Genomic DNA, 22,722 nt, shown 5'->3' on the forward strand with positions numbered 1-22,722 from the left:
GGTCACTGCGCTGCTCTCCCAGCCAATGGGGAACATTCTGTTCTTCATTGACTGGGACAGTGAGTATGGATCATCGTGGGACCCCCTTATTAGATTACGCCGGACCTGGATTTGTTTTTTTCATTTCAATAAATTAGTGAAGGATGGAATTTGTTGGGGAACTTTTTTTTTAATTTTATTACTGACTGGGTAAGTGATGTCGGGTATCTGATAGATGCCATGACATCAGTAACCCCAGGGCTTGATGCCAGGTGACATTACACAGCTGGTATCAACTCCATATATTAGCCCGTTTGCCATCGCACCAGGGCATTGGGGATGAGCTGGGGAAAAGCACCAGAATTGGCGCATCTAATGGATGCGCCACTTCTGGGGTGGCTGTGGCCTGCTATTTTTAGTCTGGGTAGGGTCCAAGAACTGCGGACCTCCCTAGTCTGAGAATACCAGACCACAGCTGTCCGCTTTACCTTGGCTGGTGATCCAATTTGAAGGGGACTCCACATTTTTTGTTTTAAATTATTTAATTTAAAATAACAGCATGGGGTGCCCTCTGTTATGGATTACCAGCCAAGGTGAAGCTGCCAGCTGTTACCAGAGCGCTGTCCAAAAAAAAAAAATAGGGGGACCCCATGTCGGTTTTTTTAATTATTTTTGGGATAAATACAAGGCTAAGCACCTTTTAATGCCACATGAAAGGCAATAAAGGGTGCAAGATTACAAAATTCTGGAGAGTGGGACATTATATGTCTTTCTCATCTATTATCTATCTATCCCTCTAGCTCTCCCTCCATTCATTCATCTCTCTATCCCTGTATTTCTGCCTCTATATATCCCTCTATCTATCTATATCCATTTATCTATCTAGCTGCTTCCGTTTTTTTGCGGTCCACAAAAAAAATGGAAGGCACATGGATGACACAGCTCGTGAATGGAACGGATGTTACACGGATGTTACACGGATGCCACACGGACGGTCGTGTGAATGTAGCCTAATGGTGACATCCAAGAGCTCAGATATGTGCTGGTACCGGTGGAGGGGAGAGTTCTTTTTTTTACAGCCGCTGTATGTGACTTCCTATGGAGCCTGCACTGCAGTATGCAACCCCTGCACTACTGTATATTTACCCTCCAATGCTACAAATGGACCCCACACTGCTGGATGTGACGCCTTCACTGCTGTATTTGACCCTGAAATGCTGTTTATGGAGCCTGCACTGCTGTATATGACCCTGCACTGCTGTATATGACCCTGCACTGCTGTGGGTGTGACCCCTGCTTTGCGGTATGTGACTCCTGAACTGCTGTATGTGACTCCTGAACTGCTGTATATGGAGCCTGCACTGCTGTATGTAACCCCTGCTTCGCTGTATATGACTCCTGAACTGCTGTATATGGAGCCTGCACTGCTGTATGTGACCCCTGAATTGCTGTATATGGAGCCTGCACTGCTGTATATGGAGCCTGCACTGCTGTATATGGAGCCTGCACTGCTGTATATGGAGCCTGCTTCGCTGTATACGACTCCTGAACTGCTGTATATGGAGCCTGCACTGCTGTATGTGACCCCTGAATTGCTGTATATGGAGCCTGCACTGCTGTATATGATCCTGCACTGCTGTATATGACCCTGCACTGCTGTATATGGAGACTGCACTGCTGTATGTGACCCCTGCTTCGCTGTATATGACTCCTGAACTGCTGTATCTGGAGCCTGCAGTGCTGTATGTGACCCCTGAATTGCTGTATATGGAGCCTGCACTGCTGTATATGACCCTGCACTGCTGTATATGGAGCCTGCACTGCTGTATATGACCCTGCACTGCTGTATATGGAGACTGCACTGCTGTATGTGACCCCTGCTTCGCTGTATATGACTCCTGAACTGCTGTATATGGAGCCTGCACTGCTGTATATGACCCTCAACTGCTGTATATGGCGCCTGTACCTTGTGTGTGACCCCTGAATTGCTGTATATGGAGCCTGCACTGCTGTATGTGACCCCTGAATTGCTGTATATGGAGCCTGCACTGCTGTTTATGACCCTGCACTGCTGTATGTGACCTCTACACTGCTGTATACGGATCCTGATATGCTGTATATGGATCCTGCACTGCATATATGCATGTATATCCCCCTTCACTCACAACCTCCCTCATGCCCCTTCCACAAGAGTTGATCAGTATGTATTGTGTGTATGGGCTCATTCACACGACCGTTCTGTTTTTGCGGTCCGCAAAAGTCCTTTTTTTCACGGATTCATCCGTGTGGCATCCCTTTGACAACCGCATCTGTCCCGTTCCGTATACGGTCCACATGTCATCCGTGTGACTTGTGGGGTTTTTTTTGTGGACCGCAAAAAAATGAAAGGAGAGTTACATGCAGTACAGGGTATCTGGCCCAGATGCTGGTCCCCATATAAAGTTTATGGGGAACAGAATCTGGGGCAAAGGGGTAGGAAAAAGCGCTACATACTCACTGATCACCGGCACAGCTGTCACGCTGCAACCGCGGCAGCTCTTTGATCTTCCCGAGCTGGCCGCTCATTAGGCTCATACATATTCACTTCTACCCCCATCTGTGATTGGTTAGTCAGACACGCCCCCACGCTGAGTGACAGCTGTCTGCAACCAATCACAGTTGCCGATGGACGGGTCTATATCGTACAGTGCAATAAATAATTTTAAAAAACTGTGAGATTCCCCCCCAATTTTGATACCAGTCAAGATAAAGCCTCACAGCTGCTGGCTGGTATTCTCAGGCTGGGGAGACCCACGTCATTGGGAGCCTCCCAGCCTAAAAATATCAGCCAACAGCCAGCTGGAATTGCCACATCCATTAGATGCGACAGTCCCGGGACTTTACCCGTCTCATCCCGTTGCCCTGCTGCGGTGGCAAACGGGATAATATATGAGGTTGATACCAGCTGTGTAATGTCACCTTGCATCAAGCCCAAAGGTTAGTGATGTCATGCCGTCTATTAAATACCCAACATCACACCCAGTCAGCAATAAAAAACAATAAAAAAAATTAGACAAATTTTTATTTGAAAAAACACTCCCCAAAACATTCCCTCTTTAACCAATTTATTAGAAAGAAAAAACAAATCCAGGTCCGGCGTAATCCAATGAGGGGGTCCCACGACGATCCATACTCACTGTCCCTGTCAGTGAAGAACAGAATGATCCCCATTGGCTGGGAGAGCAGTGCAGTGACCTGAGCTAACATCATGAGGTCAGCCCAGGTCACTGCAGGGCATGACCAACGCTGACTTCAGAAGGTTAGCGAGGTACATTACCTACGGTGATGAAGGCGCTGCACTCCTGACCTCACTCACAGCTAGTCACAGTGTCGGGCTGCCTGCGAGATGTGATCTGAGAACGCGGCGGGCATAGAAGTCAGTGACGAGCGCTGACGTCAGGAGTGCAGGACTTCATCACCGCAGGTAATTAACTTTACTAACCTCCTGACGCCAATGCTCATCATCCCCGCGGTTGCTCGTACAATGCTGTGCGCGCAGATCCTGACACTGCTGTGCGGGCAGATCCTGACACTGCTGTGCGGGCAGATGCTGAGACACCAAGCTGTGCGGGCAGATGCTGACACACTGCTGTGCGGGCAGATGCTGACACACTGCTGTGCGGGCAGATGCTGACACACTGCTGTGCGGGCAGATGCTGACACTGCTGTGCGGGCAGATGCTGACACTGCTGTGCGAGCAGATCCTGACACTGCTGTGCGGGCAGATGCTGACACTGCTGTGCGAGCAGATCCTGACACTGCTGTGCGGGCAGATGCTGACACTGCTGTGCGGGCAGATGCTGACACTGCTGTGCGAGCAGATCCTGACACTGCTGTGCGAGCAGATCCTGACACTGCTGTGCGGGCAGATGCTGACACTGCTGTGCGAGCAGATGCTGACACTGCTGTGTGGGCAAATGATGACACTGCTGTGCGGACAGATGCTGACATTGCAGTGCGGGCAGATGCTGACACACTGCTGTGCGAGCAGATGCTGACACTGCTGTGTGGGCAAATGATGACACTGCTGTGCGGACAGATGCTGACATTGCAGTGCGGGCAGATGCTGACACACTGCTGTGCGGGCAGATGCTGACACTGCTGTGCGAGCAGATGCTGACATTGCAGTGCGGGCAGATGCTGAGACACTGCTGTGCGGGCAGATGCTGACACTGCTGTGTGGGCAAATGATGACACTGCAGTGCGGACAGATGCTGACATTGCAGTGCGGGCAGATGCTGAGACACTGCTGTGCGGGCAGATGATGACACTGCTGTGTGGGCAAATGATGACACTGCAGTGCGGACAGATGCTGACATTGCAGTGCGGGCAGATGCTGAGACACTGCTGTGCGGGCAGATGCTGACATTGCAGTGCGGGCAGATGCTGAGACACTGCTGTGCGGGCAGATGCTGACATTGCAGTGCGGGCAGCCAGGGAGTGGGACACAGACTGCAGGGGCACCTGACGGAGGTCACACGAAGTGCTTCCGGGTGGCTTCCAGGGATTTTGCGGGCCCATTGACTTGTATAGAGTCACGGGCTGCAATTATGGAACATGTTCCATAATAATGTAACGGACATACGGCTTCCGATGTTTTTTTGTAGGATCGGATACACACGCAAGTGCTTCTATGTCCCATCCGATCCTACACAAAAGACATTGAGAAGATGGAACTGACCAGGACAGACGGAACAGTCATGTGAATGAGCCCCATTAGTAACTGACCCTGGCACATAATAACCGTCTACACCTATCACTGCTAATGTACACTGTGCACAGCCAGGGGCATGTACAGGCTTAGAATTCCAGCACAGGAGGACTTGAGCTTGATTCTGCATCCCACAATGCATCGCTCTGTGATTTTACTATCCGCCCTGCAAAACTCTATGATTCGCTTTCTTCCGATTGGATGAAGTGTTTGTTTTACAGTAAAGTGGGTGGAGATGTTGTCCCTCCCCCTCTTGTATGATTGGTTGATCGCTCAGCAAGATCTTTTCTGATTGGTCATTCTCAGCTTGGTCAGAGAGGTAAGTGGTGTAGAAGGCAACAGTGTGATGACGTCAGAGCCAAAGTAAAGGAAGCGAGAAAAGTGAATGAAACAGGAAGAAGGAGGCGGGAGGCGGCGAACACATACTGGTGAGTAAGTGCTGGAGGGGGGAGGGAACACCCGGGTGTGTATGTGCTGGAGGGGGGAGCGCACCCGGGTGTGTATGTGCTGGAGGGGGGAGAGCACCCGGGTGTGTATGTGCTGGAGGGGGAGAGAGCACCCGGGTGTGTATGTGCTGGAGGGGGGGAGCGCACCCGGGTGTGTATGTGCTGGAGGGGGGGGGAGCGCACCCGGGTGTGTATGTGCTGGAGGGGGGGAGAGCACCCGGGTGAGTAAGTGCTGGAGGGGGAGAGCACCCGGGTGTGTATGTGCTGGAGGGGGAGAGCACCCGGGTGTGTATGTGCTGGAGGGGGGGGGGAGAGCACCCGGGTGTGTATGTGCTGGAGGGGGGGGGAGCGCACCCGGGTGTGTATGTGCTGGAGGGGGGGGGGAGCGCACCCGGGTGTGTATGTGCTGGAGGGGGGGGTGCGCACCCGGGTGTGTATGTGCTGGAGGGGGAGAGCACCCGGGTGTGTATGTGCTGGAGGGGGGGGGGAGCGCACCCGGGTGTGTATGTGCTGGAGGGGGGGGTGCGCACCCGGGTGTGTATGTGCTGGAGGGGGGGAGCGCACCCGGGTGTGTATGTGCTGGAGGGGGGGGGAGCGCACCCGGGTGTGTATGTGCTGGAGGGGGGGAGAGCACCCGGGTGAGTAAGTGCTGGAGGGGGGAGAGCACCCGGGTGTGTATGTGCTGGAGGGGGAGAGCACCCGGGTGTGTATGTGCTGGAGGGGGGGGGAGAGCACCCGGGTGTGTATGTGCTGGAGGGGGGGGGGAGCGCACCCGGGTGTGTATGTGCTGGAGGGGGGGGGGAGCGCACCCGGGTGTGTATGTGCTGGAGGGGGGGGTGCGCACCCGGGTGTGTATGTGCTGGAGGGGGAGAGCACCCGGGTGTGTATGTGCTGGAGGGGGGGGGGAGCGCACCCGGGTGTGTATGTGCTGGAGGGGGGGGGTGCGCACCCGGGTGTGTATGTGCTGGAGGGGGGGGGAGCGCACCCGGGTGTGTATGTGCTGGAGGGGGGGGTGCGCACCCGGGTGTGTATGTGCTGGAGGGGGGGGAGCGCACCCGGGTGTGTATGTGCAGGAGGGGGGAGAGCACCCGGGTGTGTATGTGCAGGAGGGGGGAGAGCACCCGGGTGTGTATGTGCTGGAGGGGGGGGAGAGCACCCGGGTGTGTATGTGCTGGAGGGGGGGAGAGCACCCGGGTGTGTATGTGCTGGAGGGGGGGAGAGCACCCGGGTGTGTATGTGCTGGAGGGGGGGAGAGCACCCGGGTGTGTATGTGCTGGAGGGGGGGGAGAGCACCCGGGTGTGTATGTGCTGGAGGGGGGGAGAGCACCCGGGTGTGTATGTGCTGGAGGGGGGGAGAGCACCCGGGTGTGTATGTGCTGGAGGGGGGGAGAGCACCCGGGTGTGTATGTGCTGGAGGGGGGGAGAGCACCCGGGTGTGTATGTGCTGGAGGGGGGGAGAGCACCCGGGTGTGTATGTGCTGGAGGGGGGGAGAGCACCCGGGTGTGTATGTGCTGGAGGGGGGGAGAGCACCCGGGTGTGTATGTGCTGGAGGGGGGGAGAGCACCCGGGTGTGTATGTGCTGGAGGGGGGGAGAGCACCCGGGTGTGTATGTGCTGGAGGGGGGGGAGAGCACCCGGGTGTGTATGTGCTGGAGGGGGGGAGAGCACCCGGGTGTGTATGTGCTGGAGGGGGGGAGAGCACCCGGGTGTGTATGTGCTGGAGGGGGGGAGAGCACCCGGGTGTGTATGTGCTGGAGGGGGGGAGAGCACCCGGGTGTGTATGTGCTGGAGGGGGGGAGAGCACCCGGGTGTGTATGTGCTGGAGGGGGGGAGAGCACCCGGGTGTGTATGTGCTGGAGGGGGGGAGAGCACCCGGGTGTGTATGTGCTGGAGGGGGGGAGAGCACCCGGGTGTGTATGTGCTGGAGGGGGGGGGAGCGCACCCGGGTGTGTATGTGCTGGAGGGGGGGGGGAGCGCACCCGGGTGTGTATGTGCTGGAGGGGGGGGGAGCGCACCCGGGTGTGTATGTGCTGGAGGGGGGGGGGAGCGCACCCGGGTGTGTATGTGCTGGAGGGGGGGGGGAGCGCACCCGGGTGTGTATGTGCTGGAGGGGGGGGGGAGCGCACCCGGGTGTGTATGTGCTGGAGGGGGGGGGGAGCGCACCCGGGTGTGTATGTGCTGGAGGGGGGGGGGAGCGCACCCGGGTGTGTATGTGCTGGAGGGGGGAGCGCACCCGGGTGTGTATGTGCTGGAGGGGGGGAGCGCACCCGGGTGTGTATGTGCTGGAGGGGGGGGAGCGCACCCGGGTGTGTATGTGCTGGAGGGGGGGGAGCGCACCCGGGTGTGTATGTGCTGGAGGGGGGGAGCGCACCCGGGTGTGTATGTGCTGGAGGGGGGGGAGCGCACCCGGGTGTGTATGTGCTGGAGGGGGGGGAGCGCACCCGGGTGTGTATGTGCTGGAGGGGGGGAGAGCACCCGGGTGTGTATGTGCTGGAGGGGGGGAGCGCACCCGGGTGTGTATGTGCTGGAGGGGTGGAGCGCACCCGGGTGTGTATGTGCTGGAGGGGGGGGAGCGCACCCGGGTGTGTATGTGCTGGAGGGGGGGGAGCGCACCCGGGTGTGTATGTGCTGGAGGGGGGGGAGCGCACCCGGGTGTGTATGTGCAGCAGGGGGGAGAGCACCCGGGTGTGTATGTGCAGCAGGGGGGAGAGCACCCGGGTGTGTATGTGCAGGAGGGGGGAGAGCACCCGGGTGTGTATGTGCTGGAGGGGGGGAGAGCACCCGGGTGTGTATGTGCTGGAGGGGGGGAGAGCACCCGGGTGTGTATGTGCTGGAGGGGGGGGGGAGCGCACCCGGGTGTGTATGTGCTGGAGGGGGGGGGAGCGCACCCGGGTGTGTATGTGCTGGAGGGGGGGGGAGCGCACCCGGGTGTGTATGTGCTGGAGGGGGGGGGAGCGCACCCGGGTGTGTATGTGCTGGAGGGGGGGGAGCGCACCCGGGTGTGTATGTGCTGGAGGGGGGGGGGAGCGCACCCGGGTGTGTATGTGCTGCATGGGGGGGGGGGGAGCACACCCGGGTCAGTAAGTGCTGGAGGGGGGGGGGAGCACACCCGGGTCAGTAAGTGCTGGAGGCGGGGGGAGCACACCCGGGTGTGTATGTGCTGCATGGGGGGGGGGAACGCACCCGGGTCAGTATTTTGAACCCTGGCTGTGTTCTGTATCAAGGTCTCCGAGTAGTGATGGGAGGACCAGGACTGTAAAAGTCCGGACCCGCACAGGTTCAAAGATAACCGTGTTCCGGGTAATACAAAAAAAAAAAAGGAAAAATAAAGAAAAAAATATTAAAGCAACCGCGGTGTACTTACTGAGGCTCCGACGCGGCTGTAACTGCTCCCGCAGCTTCTCATTCACTTGCGGGGCTGCTCATGGCATATGCACTGCTTTCCCCGCCCACCGGCATCTGTGATTGGTTACCGTGACGCACCACCACCCTGAGTGACAGCGTGTCTGATGCTTCCTATCACAGGCGCTGTGTGCGGGTCACTATCATAAAGTAAAAATAAATATATAAAAAAAATTGACGTGAAGTCCCCCCCCATATTATGATACGCAGCACAGATAAAGCTTACAGCTACAGGCCGCAGCCTCCAGCCCTGCGCTCATCTTCGCTGAGTATCAAAAGAAGAGGAACTGCATGCGACTTTTGTTTTTTTTAATTATTTAAATAATTAACCCGTAATACGGTCCACCCCAATTTTGATACCCAGCCATGATATAGCGTGACAGCTGGGGGCTGGTATTCTCAGGCTGGGGAGATACAGGCTTATTGCCTCCCCCCCATAGTTTAAAAATAGCAGCCTGCAGCCGCCCAGGATTGCCGCATCCATTACATGCGGCAATCCCAGCACTTTACCCAGCTCTTCCCTGCTACAGTGGCATTGGAGGTACTAAGGAGTTAATGTCAGCTCACAGATGCCACTAAGGCCTAGATCAGTAATGGGAGGCGTCCATTACTAATCTGTAAGTGAAAGTAAATAAACAGAAACATCGAAAAAATACTTTTTGAAATAAAATACAAAAAAAAGACCCTCTTTTAATTATTTACACCCGTTCAGGTCCGACGTAATCCACGAGCTCCCACGACGATTCCAGCTCTGCTGCGTGTAAAGTCACAGCATGCGATCATGGAACATGACCGCCCGCTGTGAGGTTCAGGCAGAGACTGAGAAGCGATCCGCTGTGATGTCACTCAGGTAAGTTGCAGGCACAGCTGGAGGCTCCCACAGTCCTCCACCTGTGACTGCAGGTGACTTGACCTCAGGTGACTTCATTAAACTCAGTGACTTCACTTAAGGTGGGGTCTCTGAGTTCTTTGAGGTTACCTGCAATCACAGGTGGGGGGCCGTGGGAACCTCCAGCTGTGCCTGCAACTTACCTGAGTGACATCACCGCTAATCGCTGTTGCGCAGTCTCTGCCTGAAGTCCACAGCGGGCGGTCATGTTCCATGATCATGCTCTGTGACTTCAGATGTAGCAGAGCTGGAATCACTGGGGGACCTTGTGGGGATTATGTTGGACCTGCAGGGGTGTTTTGGGGGCTAATAAAGTGGTAAGAGTCTTTTATTTCAAATAAAAGATTTTTTCAGTTTTGTGTTTTTCACTTACAGATTAGTAATGGAGGGGGGGTCTCATAGACACCTCCCATTACTAATCTAGGGCTTAGTGGCAACTGTGGGCTGCCATTAACCCCTTATTACCTCCATTACTACTGCACCAGGGCAATCGGGAAGAGCCAGGTAAAGTGCTGGAATTGTCACATTTACTGGATGCAACAATCCTGGCCAATAAACACAAGTCTCCCCAGCCTCAGAATGCCAGCCCCCAGCTGTTCAGCTTTACGTTGACTAGTATCAATATTGGGAGGGACTGAATGGTTTTTTTTTTTTATTGTATTTAAAAAAGAAGCCATATACCGTTCCTCTTTTTTTGGATACACAGCTGAGATAAGCACACGACTGCGGCCTGTAGTCATAAGCTTTATCTGTGCCGGGTATCATAAGATGGGGGACCCTACGCCAATTTATTTTATTTATTTTTATACAACCTTTAGATGCGCACAGCATCTGTGATTGGATGCATCAGACATGCGGTCACTTAAGGTGGGGGTGTGTCTTAATGCAACCAATCACACACTCGTGGGCGGGGAAAGCAGTGCATATTCAATGAAGGTAATGAGCCGCCCCGGCACTGAAAAAGCTGCCAGGAAACAGTTACAGCCGCACTGGAGCCTTGGTAGGTACAGCTACTGCCATTTTTAAAGGGAACCTGTCTGGTGCAATATGCACCCACAACCACGAGCAGTTCTGGGTGTATATTGCTAATCCCTGCCTAAATGTCCCTGTATCTAGTAGCATAGATAAAGAGATCTTTAGAAAAAGTATTTCTAAAGATCTTTTATTATATGCTAATGAGCTCAGGAACTAGTCCCAAGGGCGTTATATCCCCATGACTAGTCCGCCCTCTTAGTAAGTTAGCACGCCCACAGAAGTGTACTAACGAACATTCTATTCAATGCAGCATCACCAGTGTCGGGCATTCAGAAGCGCGGTCACAGCGAACACAGGTACGCGCGTCACCGTTGGTGATGCTGAATTGAATAGCATGTTAGTACACCCCCTGTGGGTACTAACGTACTAAGAGGGCGGACTAGTCAGGGGGATATAACGGACAGATTCCGCTTTCTACCCATTTGCTTAGTTATGACCGAGGTGGCTTTATCACTAGGGGTTATGGACATGTTGAATTTCTTTTTCGCTCCTAATTGGGAGACCCAGACAGTGGGTGTATAGCTACTGCCTCTGGAGGCCGCACAAAGAACTACACTTAAAAGTGTAAGGCCCCTCCCCTTCTGGCTATACACCCTCCCGTAGGAGTACGGATTCCTCAGTTTTAGCTTTGTGCGAAGGAGGTCAGACACGCACGCATAGCTCCATTGTTTTTAGTCAGCAGAAGCTGCTGACTATGTCGGATGGAAGAAAAGAGGGCCCATACAGGGCTCCCAGCATGCTCCCTTCTCACCCCACTGTATGTCGGAGGTGTTTGTAAGGTTGAGGTACCCATTGCGGGTACGGCGGCAGGAGCCCACATGCTGATTCCTTCCCCATCCCTTTTTACAGGGCTCTGGGTGAAGTGGGATTTACTGGTCTCCAGGCACTGAGACCGTGCTCCATCTACAGCCCCTGGAGAAGATGCTGGATGGAGCGGAGTACATCAGGGACATGGCCCTGCTTCCTCAAGGTACTCTGTGTCCCCGTGCATTTGGCGCTCACACCGCAGCATGCTGGGTGTTGTAGTGCGCCGGGGGACATCAGCGCTGCGGCGCTTGTGCCATGGCCTCATTCAGCTTCGCTGAAGCAGGCACACTATTGGGACACGGTCGCGCCGGCCGCTGGGACTGCGGCGCGGCTGGCACTTGTGGTGCGCCGGGGACTTCAGCGCGGGCCGCGCTTTTACGGCGGCCGCGCTGATAACTCGAGTCCCCGGCTTTTGCGGCCTGCTTCCGTTCGTTCCCGCCCCCAGACCTGCCAGTCAGGAGAGGGGCGGGACGCTGGTCAGTGCATCAGCGCTGAGGGCTGGAGTCGTTTTTACATACTCCAGCCCTCACAGTAGGCACAGAGGGGACACTGTTTCCCGCACTTTTGTTTAGGAACTCCCACGGACCGCCCCTCTCCACAGACGCCGGCAGCCATTCCTGCTGACACGCTGAGCTGCAGAGGGGAGCCGGGGAGACCCAGACAAGGAATTCTGCGCCTCTTACCCGCTATTCAGCGGGCGGTAAGCAGCCCTCAGGGCTCACCCCTCTTGTGCCAGTAGTATTATTAGTATTTTGTTCCTGCAAATACTTTGTACTGCATAGCGCTGGTCGCCCTTTTGGCTATAGACTCTCTCACATTGCAGAGAGCCAACAGCATGTCGTCCATAAAACGCAAGGGTGCCAAGGCACAGACATTATATGCTTCCTGCACCGCATGTGGGACTTTTCTACCGGCAGGCTCCACTGACCCCCATTGTGTGCAGTGCTCGGCCCCTGCGGCGCTTGCACAGTCGGGACCTCTGCTGGACGTGACCCAGGGTGTACCACCTGTGAATGCTGTCCAGGTGACAGGAACTGAGTTTGCAGCTTTTGCTGACAGAATGTCTCTCACTATGTCACAAATTCTTGACACATTGCGAGCTAGGCCTGTACTTCAGGCCACGGACACTGTGCAATCATTGCCCCCTGGTCCCCCTCAGCTGAATTACCTCCAAGCTCCGGGACGGGCACATACACCTCAGGGTGAAGACTCTGACTCGGACGATGGCCCCGGGCAGCCTAAGCGGGCTCGCTATGAGGGACCTTCACATTCATCTCAATGGTCAGGATCCCAGCGAGATGAATCTATGGGTGATGAGGCGGACGTAACTGATCAAGATTCTGATCCTGGGACCGCTCTCAATCTAGATACACCAGATGGTGACGCCATAGTTAATGATCTTGTAGCGTCCATCAATAAGATGTTAAATATTTCCCCACCAGCTCCTCTTGTAGAGGAGTCAGCTTCGCAGCACGAGAGAATCCATTTCAGATATCCTAAGCGTACATTAAGCACTTTTCTGGACCACGCTGACTTTAGAGACGCAATCCAGAAACCCCACGCTTATCCGGAAAGGCGTTTTTCTAAACGGCTTAAAGATACACGCTATCCTTTTCCCCCTGAGGTGGTCAAGGGTTGGACCCAGTGTCCAAAAGTGGATCCTCCAATTTCCAGGCTTGCAGCTAGATCTTTGGTTGCAGTTGAAGATGGAGCGGCACTTAAAGATGCCACTGACAGGCAGATGGAGCTCTGGCTGAAATCCATCTATGAAGCGATTGGAGCGTCGTTAGCGCCATCTTTTGCTGCCGTATGGGCACTCCAAGCTATCTCAGCCGGGCTTGTGCAAGTCGACTCAGTCACACGTGCATTTGCCCCGCAGGTAGCACCATTGACCTCGCAAATGGCGGCATTCGCGTCGTACGCAATTAATGCTGTTCTTGACGCTACAAGCCGCACGGCAGTGGCGTCAGCCAACTCCGTTGTTTTGCGTAGGGCCCTGTGGTTGAGACATTGGAAAGCAGATTCTCATTCCAAGAAGTGCTTAACCAATTTGCCTTTTTCTCGTGACCGATTGTTTGGAGAGCGTTTGGATGAAATCATCAAACACTCCAAGGGTAAGGACTCATCCTTACCGCAACACAGACAAAACAAACCCCAACAGAGGAAGGGTCAGTCTGGTTATCGGTCCTTTCGAGGACCGGGCAGGTCCCAATTCGCCTCGTCAAAAAAGACTCAAAAAGACCAGAGACGCTCAGATTCTTGGAGGTCTCAGTCACGCCCAAAAAGGACAGCCGGAGGAACCGTTGCCAAAACGGCGTCCTCCTGACTTGCAGTCTCCGATTCCCACACCCTCGGTCGGTGGGAGGCTTTCCCACTTTGGCGACATTTGGCTGTCACGCGTCAAAGACCGTTGGGTGAGGGATATTCTGTCTCACGGGTACAGGATAGAGTTCAGTTCTCGTCCGCCAACTCGTTTCTTCAGAACTTCTCCACCACCAGACCGAGCCGATGCTCTGTTGCAGGCGGTGGCCGCTCTAAAGGCGGAAGGAGTGGTGACCTCCGTCCCTCTGCAGGAACAAGGTCACGGTTTTTACTCCAATCTGTTTGTGGTCCCAAAAAAGGACGGATCGTATCGACCCGTCCTGGATCTAAAGTTGCTCAACAGACACGTAAAAGTCAGGAGGTTCCGGATGGAGTCCCTACGCTCCGTCATAGCCTCAATGTCTCAAGGAGATTTTCTAGCATCAATAGATATCAAAGATGCGTATCTCCACGTGCCGATTGCGCCAGAGCATCAGCGTTTCCTACGCTTCGTCATACACGACGAACACCTGCAGTTCGTAGCGTTACCTTTCGGTCTGGCAACAGCCCCCCGGGTCTTCACCAAAGTCATGGCAGCAGTAGTAGCTGTTCTGCACTCGCAGGGTCACTCGGTCATCCCGTATCTAGACGACCTGCTTATAAAGGCACCCTCTCAAGAGGCATGCCAACTCAGTCTGAAGGTGGCACTAGACACTCTCCAGAGTTTCGGGTGGATTATCAACTTTCCAAAGTCTCATCTCACCCCGACCCAATCTCTGACTTATCTTGGCATGGAGTTTCATACTCTCTCAGCGATAGTGAAGCTTCCACTGGACAAGCAGTGTTCGCTACGGACAGGAGTACAATCTCTCCTTCAGAGCCAGTCGCACTCACTGAGGCGCCTCATGCATTTCCTAGGGAAGATGGTAGCAGCAATGGAAGCGGTCCCGTTCGCGCAGTTTCATCTGCGCCCTCTACAATGGGACATTCTACGCCAATGGGATGGGAAATCGACGTCCCTCGACAGGACTGTCTCCCTCTCTCAGACTGCCAAGGACTCTCTGCGTTGGTGGCTTCTCCCCACCTCATTGTCACAGGGAAAGTCGTTCCTTCCCCCGTCCTGGGCAGTGGTCACGACGGATGCGAGCCTATCAGGGTGGGGAGCGGTGTTTCTCCACCACAGGGCTCAGGGGACGTGGACTCAGGAAGAGTCCACTCTGCAGATCAATGTTCTGGAAATCAGAGCAATCTATCTTGCTCTGCGAGCCTTCCAACAATGGCTGGAAGGCAAGCAGATTCGGATTCAGTCGGACAATTCCACGGCGGTGGCGTACATCAACCACCAAGGGGGAACACGCAGTCGCCAAGCCTTTCAGGAAGTCCGGCGGATTTTGACGTGGGTAGAAAGCAGAGCGTCCACCATATCCGCAGTTCACATCCCAGGCGTGGAAAACTGGGAAGCAGAATTTCTCAGTCGCCAGGGCATGGACGCAGGAGAATGGTCCCTTCACCCGGACGTGTTTCAGCAGATCTGTTGCCGCTGGGGGACGCCGGACGTCGATCTGATGGCGTCACGGCACAACAACAAGGTCCCAGTTTTCATGGCACGGTCTCACGATCACCGAGCGCTGGCGGCAGACGCCTTGGTTCAGGATTGGTCGCAATTCCGACTCCCCTATGTGTTCCCACCTCTAGCATTGTTACCCAGAGTTCTCCGGAAAATCAGGTCCGACTGCCATCGAGCCATCCTCGTCGCTCCAGACTGGCCAAGAAGGTCGTGGTACCCGGATCTGTGGCATCTCACGGTAGGCCAACCGTGGGCACTACCAGACCGTCCAGATTTGCTGTCTCAAGGGCCGTTTTTCCATCTGAATTCTGCGGCCCTGAACCTGACTGTGTGGCCATTGAGTCCTGGATCCTAGCGGCCTCAGGTTTATCTCATGAAGTTGTTGCCACAATGAGACAGGCTAGAAAACCATCCTCAGCTAAGATCTATCACAGGACGTGGAAGATATTCTTAGCTTGGTGCTTGGCTCAAGGGTTTTCTCCCTGGACATTTGCATTGCCAATTTTTCTTTCCTTCCTGCAGTCTAGGTTGGAAAAAGGTTTGTCGCTTAGCTCTCTTAAGGGTCAAGTCTCCGCGCTATCCGTATTCTTTCAGAAGCGCTTGGCACGGCTTTCTAAAGTACGCACGTTTCTCCAAGGAGTTTCTCATATCGTTCCTCCTTACAGACGGCCATTGGAACCCTGGGATCTGAACAAGGTTTTCATTGCTCTCCAGAAGCCGCCTTTCGAGCCTTTGAAAGAGGTTTCCCTTTCTCGGCTTTCACAAAAAGTAGTTTTTCTTGTGGCGGTCACGTCTCTTCGAAGAGTGTCCGAGCTAGCGGCGTTATCTTGCAAATCTCCCTTCCTGGTGTTTCACCAAGACAAGGTAGTACTGCGTCCAATTCCAGAGTTTTCTCCCAAGGTGGTTTCTTCCTTTCATCTTAATCAGGATATCACTTTGCCATCTTTGTGTCCGCATCCAGTTCACCAATTTGAAAAGGGTTTACATCTGTTGGACCTGGTGAGAGCACTCAGGATTTACATTTCTCGCACGGCGTCTCTACGCCGTTCTGATGCGCTCTTTGTCCTAGTCGCTGGTCAGCATAAGGGATCGCAAGCTTCCAAATCCACCCTGGCGCGGTGGATAAAGGAACCAATTCTTCACACATACCGTTCTGCTGGGCTTCCGATTCCATCTGGACTGAAGGCCCATTCTACCAGAGCCGTGGGTGCGTCCTGGGCATTGCGGCATCAGGCTACGGCTCAGCAAGTGTGCCAGGCGGCTACCTGGTCGAGTCTGCACACGTTTACCAAACACTATCAAGTGCATACCTACGCTTCGGCAGATGCCAGCCTAGGTAGACAGGTCCTTCAGGCGGCGGTGGCCCACCTGTAGGAAGAGGCTGTCTGACAGCCCGTTCATGTGGTATCTTTTTACCCACCCAGGGACTGCTTTTGGACGTCCCACTGTCTGGGTCTCCCAATTAGGAGCGAAAAAGAAGAAGGGAATTTTGTTTACTTACCGTAAATTCCTTTTCTTCTAGCTCCAATTGGGAGACCCAGCACCCGCCCTATTTGTTCTTAGGGTTTCGTTTTTCGGGTGCACATGTTGTTCATGTTGTTTCTTAAGTTCTCCGATCTTGTTATCGGATTGAATTTGTTTTTGAAACTGTTATTGGCTTTCCTCCTTCTTGCTTTGGTACTAAAACTGAGGAATCCGTACTCCTACGGGAGGGTGTATAGCCAGAAGGGGAGGGGCCTTACACTTTTAAGTGTAGTTCTTTGTGCGGCCTCCAGAGGCAGTAGCTATACACCCACTGTCTGGGTCTCCCAATTGGAGCTAGAAGAAAAGGAATTTACGGTAAGTAAACAAAATTCCCTTCTTTTGGAGCACGAAGTCTCAAAAACTTTGCTTTTTAGATTACAAAACATAGGCGATCCATGGGTGTCTGTACCCCTGATATGGGGAGGTAGCGATCTCTATTCAGAGGTCTCAGAGGTCTGCACATCATAACTTTTTGTAATAAGTCTTCAACATTTGGAAGCGTAGGATGCCGCCTGGATTCTTCCCTGTGGGCGACCATACTGGAAATATACATATCCTTCCATTGTCCAGTCCGCTGTAACATATAAGTCTTGTGAAAACTTTTCTCTATCTTATCTGTAGTAAACTCTTTTCTTATTCCCCCTACAGAGAGCAGCGTTTATCCCCCCACAATGGAGCCCGAGGCAGATTCAGCTACAGAAATGAACGGGCAAGAAGAAGTGGACAGTGAGCGGGAAGACAGCGTCAGCCAGTCCGACTCCGAGGAGGAGAGTTCTGGTTTGTGTTCGCCGTTTTCTTTATGCATTGTACTTCTGTATATCCATTTGGCAACCACCGCTATAAATGACTTGTATGTCACAAAGACGTTGCACGATCATTGCATATCTAGCGTTGCTGTCGTGAGTCCACCACTAGTCAGAAAAGGGGTGCATTTGCTTTAAGGCTATATAAAGCTTTGCACTATGTAACGAGGCTTATAAGCCATACAGTGCTCCTCTGGGAAATTAAAAATGCAAATTGCCTCTTCATAGCCGTCTGGTAACCACAGCTATAAAATACTTGTATGTCACCACCTGCTGTCACCAAGACGTGGCACAATCATCTCATGTTGTCATCGTGAGTCCACCTGTCAGAAAAGGGGCGCGTTTACTTTAAGGCTATATAAAGCTTTGCACTATGCAAGGAGGCTTATAAGCCATACAGTGCTCCTCTGGGAAATTAAATATGCATATTGCCTCCTATTAGTGGAAGAGGACTGCCACCTATCCTAAAAGTCAATTGAAGGCAGGTAGCAGGCTCACCACTCTTGGAAATGGATCCACAAACCGGGACAGGTGGCTAGCAACCACTGATACAAATCCAAAGGGAAGAAAGGGGAAAAAGATCCTGTAGTCCGTTCTATAAAAATCCAAACGTTTGGGTTTCTATAGAAGAACGGACTACGGGATCTTTTTCTCCTTTCTTCCCTAAAAGTCAATATTGACCCTTTTTAAGGAGCCTTGTCATATGACTTGGGATAAAAGCCAAGCCAGAATCTCAGTTTGCACCGGTGTTTTGTCGTGTTGCCCCTCGTTAGTGCAAAGTAGGAGATCTGATTTGTCTAGGTGAGAGACTTATGATTCAGGTCACTTTGTCATTGTAGACAGTGGCATGCCAGTGTAAAGAGGCTTATAAGCCATGCAATGCCCCTCGTTAGTGCAAAGTTTGAGATCTGATTTAGCTAGGTGAGAGACTTATGATTGAGGTCACTTTTGTCTTTGTAGAGTGTGGCATGCCAGTGTAAGGAGGCTTATAAGCCGTGCAATGCTCAGGGGGTGAATAAGTGCAGGATAGAGGCTGCGCTGACATGACCTATTAAAGGGATCATCCGGTCTAGAATGACAAGTCTTCAAGTCACTCTGTTTGACTTGTTAATCCTCCCAACACATGTGGTGTGAGGATTTGCCAATTTCTGAGCCAGGAGCGGCGGTCACGTGACCACACTTATGCAATATACAGACTCCCGCATGACTAATGCTGCAGCCTCGCTCAATACTAATGTAACCACTAATAAATCTGTGGCATCTTCACCTTTCCATGGTGTTTTTGCAGGAGATGCTAGAATCTTGTAACATTTCTTTACTTTGACTTGCATAGGAATGTTTAATATCGCACTAGCTGTCTGGACCCAACTATCAGCCACCTGCACCCCCTCCTGTAGCTGGATATAAACCTGTACAGAGCAGAAACTGCCCAGCGCCGTGCACGGACTAGTGGCTGGGATAGGTATTGCAGCTCACCTCGTGTATGGAGCTCTGCTGTTACAGCTATGCACACTGTGTATACCCGGAGGCTGCCAACAGCTGGTCAGTGGGCGCCGTGTCCTCCTTAAACTTTTCAGTTCTACCCTGAAAACTGCAGAATGTCTGTGTCCACACCCCCATTATTGGATGCCTTTTCGGGGAGGGTTCAGGACTTGTTGTGAAGTCCATCTGCGTTGACCCTCACACTTAGCGTCTCCTTATAGCCCTCCATTATCCACTTCTGTCTGCCCGACCGTTACCTTTTTAGCCTGTGAAATCTCTGATCTTGGCTGTACATTATAGCTGCGGTTATGCTCTATTTTTGGGCATATACGTCTTCTGCAGGCGGACACCCGAATGTAGTAGACTACATATGGGTGTCCGCCTGCAGAAAACATATATGCCCGAAAATGGAGCACGACAGAGCACACGTTCATTATAGTCAATGGCCCCGTCGGTGTATGCGGACAAAACGTTTTGCGGGTGGGGGGTTCAGATGGATGCCCTGACGGGACCAGTAAACGTAGGTGAAAACGCAGTGTGAAAGTGCCCTTATTCACTAGGAGGTCATACTATAACTAAAATACTTTGTACCAAACATTTCCATAAAGTTGAGACTTTTTAGGTCAGAATTGTGGCTCAGTGGTCAGCACTGCACAGTGGCTCAGTGGTTAGCACTATAGTATACAAAAAAGCACTAGGAGCCGCGGAAGCACTAGGAGGTGCGAAACGGTCGTCGTCCCCTGGGGGCCTGCACCCGACTCTCTCCCCGCTTTTTAATGCACTTCTTGGATTAAATAAAGCACGTTTTGGATATCGAATGGATTGTGCCGTTGTCTTCTGATCTCCTGGGACTTGATGGTTGGCACTGCACGGTGGCTCAGTGGTTGGCACTGCTCAGTGGTTAACACTGCAGTCTTGCAGCGCCGGAGTCCTGGGTTCAAACCCCACCAAGCACAACATCTGCAAGGAGTTTGTTCTCCCCGTGTTTGCGTGGGTTTCCTCCGGGTTCTCCGGAGTCCTGCCACACTCCAAAGACCTAATGATGGAGGATGTAGATTGTGAGCCCCAATGTTTGTTACTCACGTTCTTGATTTACACATAAACATTCTCCATTTGCCTTCTGTAGCCTGACGCTTTGTCTATTGCAGTAAATTTTTTTTTTTGTGGTTTTTTTTTTTCTTTTTTTTTTTTACTTGTTAAAACTGTGAGCATCTAATCTAAATGTGTTGCATTGTACGAGGCCGGCTATTGCAATCTTTCCTCTTGACAGATATGGATGACTTGGATTGTGAACGTCGCAGAAACGAGTGTCTTGATGAGATGTGCCATCTGGAGAAGCAGTTCTCAGAATTGAAGGAAAAGTGAGTAACTGACGTCTGCTGTGTCTAAGGCCTGTTTCATACATCAGTGAAAAACAACGAGGTTTTTCACTGACGTGTTAAAAACTCATATGTCCCTCCTTGTGCCATGATTCACGGCACACGTGGGTTGTCCATGTGCAATCCGTGATAGTTTATCCATGCTCCGTGAATGGAATATGGCGATAAACTCACCTGTCCACGTTCCTGCTGTCCGTGGTGCTCAAGAGTCCCGCGATGCAGCATCCGGCCGCCGCTACTTCCGGGTCAGCTGCTCCTGCATACATGAATATGCATGCAGTAATTAGCCGGCTCTGCAGCAGAGGCCGGAGACATCGTCGCTGGAGAAGGTGAGTATAAAAAGCTTTTTATTTTCAATGTCCGTGTTTTTCTGGTACGTGTTTCACAGATGACACCATAGTGTGGTCCGTGGGACATCAATGATGCCAGAAAAAAAACGGACATGTCTCTGTGCGGCAATCATGGACACACGTGTATGCCGCATGGAGACACTGTCAGTAAAAAAAATCACTGATGTGTGCGCAGACCCATTGATTTTAATGGAGCTGCGTATGTCAGTGATTCTGGTACATATAAAAACTAGCACATACGTACCAGAATCACTGATGCGTGAAACGGGCGTAAGGCTGTGTGTGCACAGTGCATTTTTTATTTTTTTTTTATGCAAATTTGGTACAGTTTGTGGCCCACATCTGCATGTCTATCCTTATGCCATCAGTCATTGAGAAGTCTGAAGTGCTGTGGACATGTTGCTTATTTTTTTCCTTGCAGATTTGGTGCAGAAAATAATCTGCAGCGTGTCAGTTGTTGGCGCATTTTTTTAGCCACCCATTGACTTCACAAAAACGCACCAAAACCACTTTTTTTTTTTTTTAAGCCGGAAGGTGTAAAATTTCGGCAATGTGCGCACATGGCCTAACGCTAATTCTTGTCCAGAATCTACTGATTCCTACTGACTGGTCAGGATACGTTTTGATTATTCCCTTAATATCGAATTTGATGCCATCGATATAGGAGCAGATTCTTTGTTGCTCTGCATTAGCTTATAACCGCTTTTCTTTGTCGCTCCATTGGGAGACCCAGACAATTGGGTGTATAGGCTATGCCTCCGGAGGCCGCACAAAGTATTACACTAAAAGTGTAAAGCCCCTCCCCTTCTGCGTATACACCCCCCGTGCTCCCACGGGCTCCTCAGTTTTTTGCTTTGTGCGAAGGAGGCAGACATGCACGCATAGCTCCACAGATTAGTCAGCAGCAGCTGCTGACTATGTCGGATGGAAGAAAAGAGGGCCCATAACAGGGCCCCCAGCATGCTCCCTTCTCACCCCACTCTTGTCGGCGGTGTTGTTAAGGTTGAGGTATCCATTGCGGGTACGGAGGCTGGAGCCCACATGCTGTTTTCCTTCCCCATCCCCCTTAGGGCTCTGGGTGAAGTGGGATCCTATCGGTCTCCAGGCACATGAGACCGTGCTCCATCCACAGCTCCTGAGGACTCTGCTGGTTAGGAGCCAAGTATCGTTCAGGGACATGGCCCTGCTACTTTGAGGTACTCTGTGTCCCCGTGGGGACCGCGCACAGCAACACTCCAGCATTGCTGGGTGTGCTAGTGCACCGGGGACCGCGGCGCTGACTGCGTTTGTGCCATTACACACTGCAGCGTCGCTGAGTGTGTTAGTGTATGGGGACTGCCGCGCTGACCGCCGCTGCCATTGTTATCACTGCGGCGCGGCTAGGACTGTTAGTGCGCCGGGGACTTCCGCGCCGACCGCGCTTATACGGCGGCCACGCTTATAACTCGAGTCCCCGGCTTTTGCGGCCTAGTCTCTTTTTCTTCCCGCCCCCAGCCCTGCCAGTCAGGTGAAGGGCGGGACGCTGTACAGAACGGCAGCACTGAGGGCTGGAGCATGCTTTGCATACTCCACCCCCCTCACTGTGCACAGTGGGGCACCAGTTCCCGCACTTTCTGGGTCACGCCCACGGCCCCCTCCTCTCCTCAGGACGCCGGCAGCCATTCCTGTCAGCTCCCCTGACGCTGCAGAGGGGAGACAAGCTCTGGGGGACCCAGGCAGGGATGCTGGTGGCCACACAACCGCTTTAAGCGGGCGGTAATCAGCACCTGAGGTGCTGGCCCCACTTGTGCAGAAGTGTAATTATAGATTATATGTTTATAGGCTATACTTTACACTGTATGGTGCACGGTGGATTTCTGGCTATATACCCTATTGTGTTGCTCAGGGGAGACAACAGCATGGCACCCACAAGAGGCAGGGGTGCCAAAACACAGGCTTACTATGCTGCCTGCGCCGCATGTACGACCTCGCTACCGGCAGGTTCCACTGACCCTCATTGTGTGCACTG

At 52.9% G+C, this 22,722-nt stretch overlaps 1 protein-coding gene across 1 annotated transcript in view; it reads left to right on the forward strand.

Annotated features, from left to right (window-relative positions):
• The first annotated feature begins 5,057 nt into the window (after positions 1-5,057).
• BRMS1 (BRMS1 transcriptional repressor and anoikis regulator) overlaps positions 5,058-22,722 on the forward strand; it is a 40,256-nt gene continuing 22,591 nt past the window's right edge. Inside the window, exons 1-3 of the mRNA XM_075325636.1 lie at positions 5,058-5,157; positions 17,349-17,477; positions 20,256-20,346. Coding sequence (XP_075181751.1) covers positions 5,115-5,157; positions 17,349-17,477; positions 20,256-20,346 — 263 coding nt within the window. The 5' untranslated portion in view covers positions 5,058-5,114. The remainder of the gene's footprint in view (positions 5,158-17,348; positions 17,478-20,255; positions 20,347-22,722) is intronic.

This window comes from Anomaloglossus baeobatrachus, chromosome 10 (genome assembly GCF_048569485.1).
Source record: "Anomaloglossus baeobatrachus isolate aAnoBae1 chromosome 10, aAnoBae1.hap1, whole genome shotgun sequence".
Lineage (NCBI taxonomy): Eukaryota > Metazoa > Chordata > Amphibia > Anura > Aromobatidae > Anomaloglossus > Anomaloglossus baeobatrachus.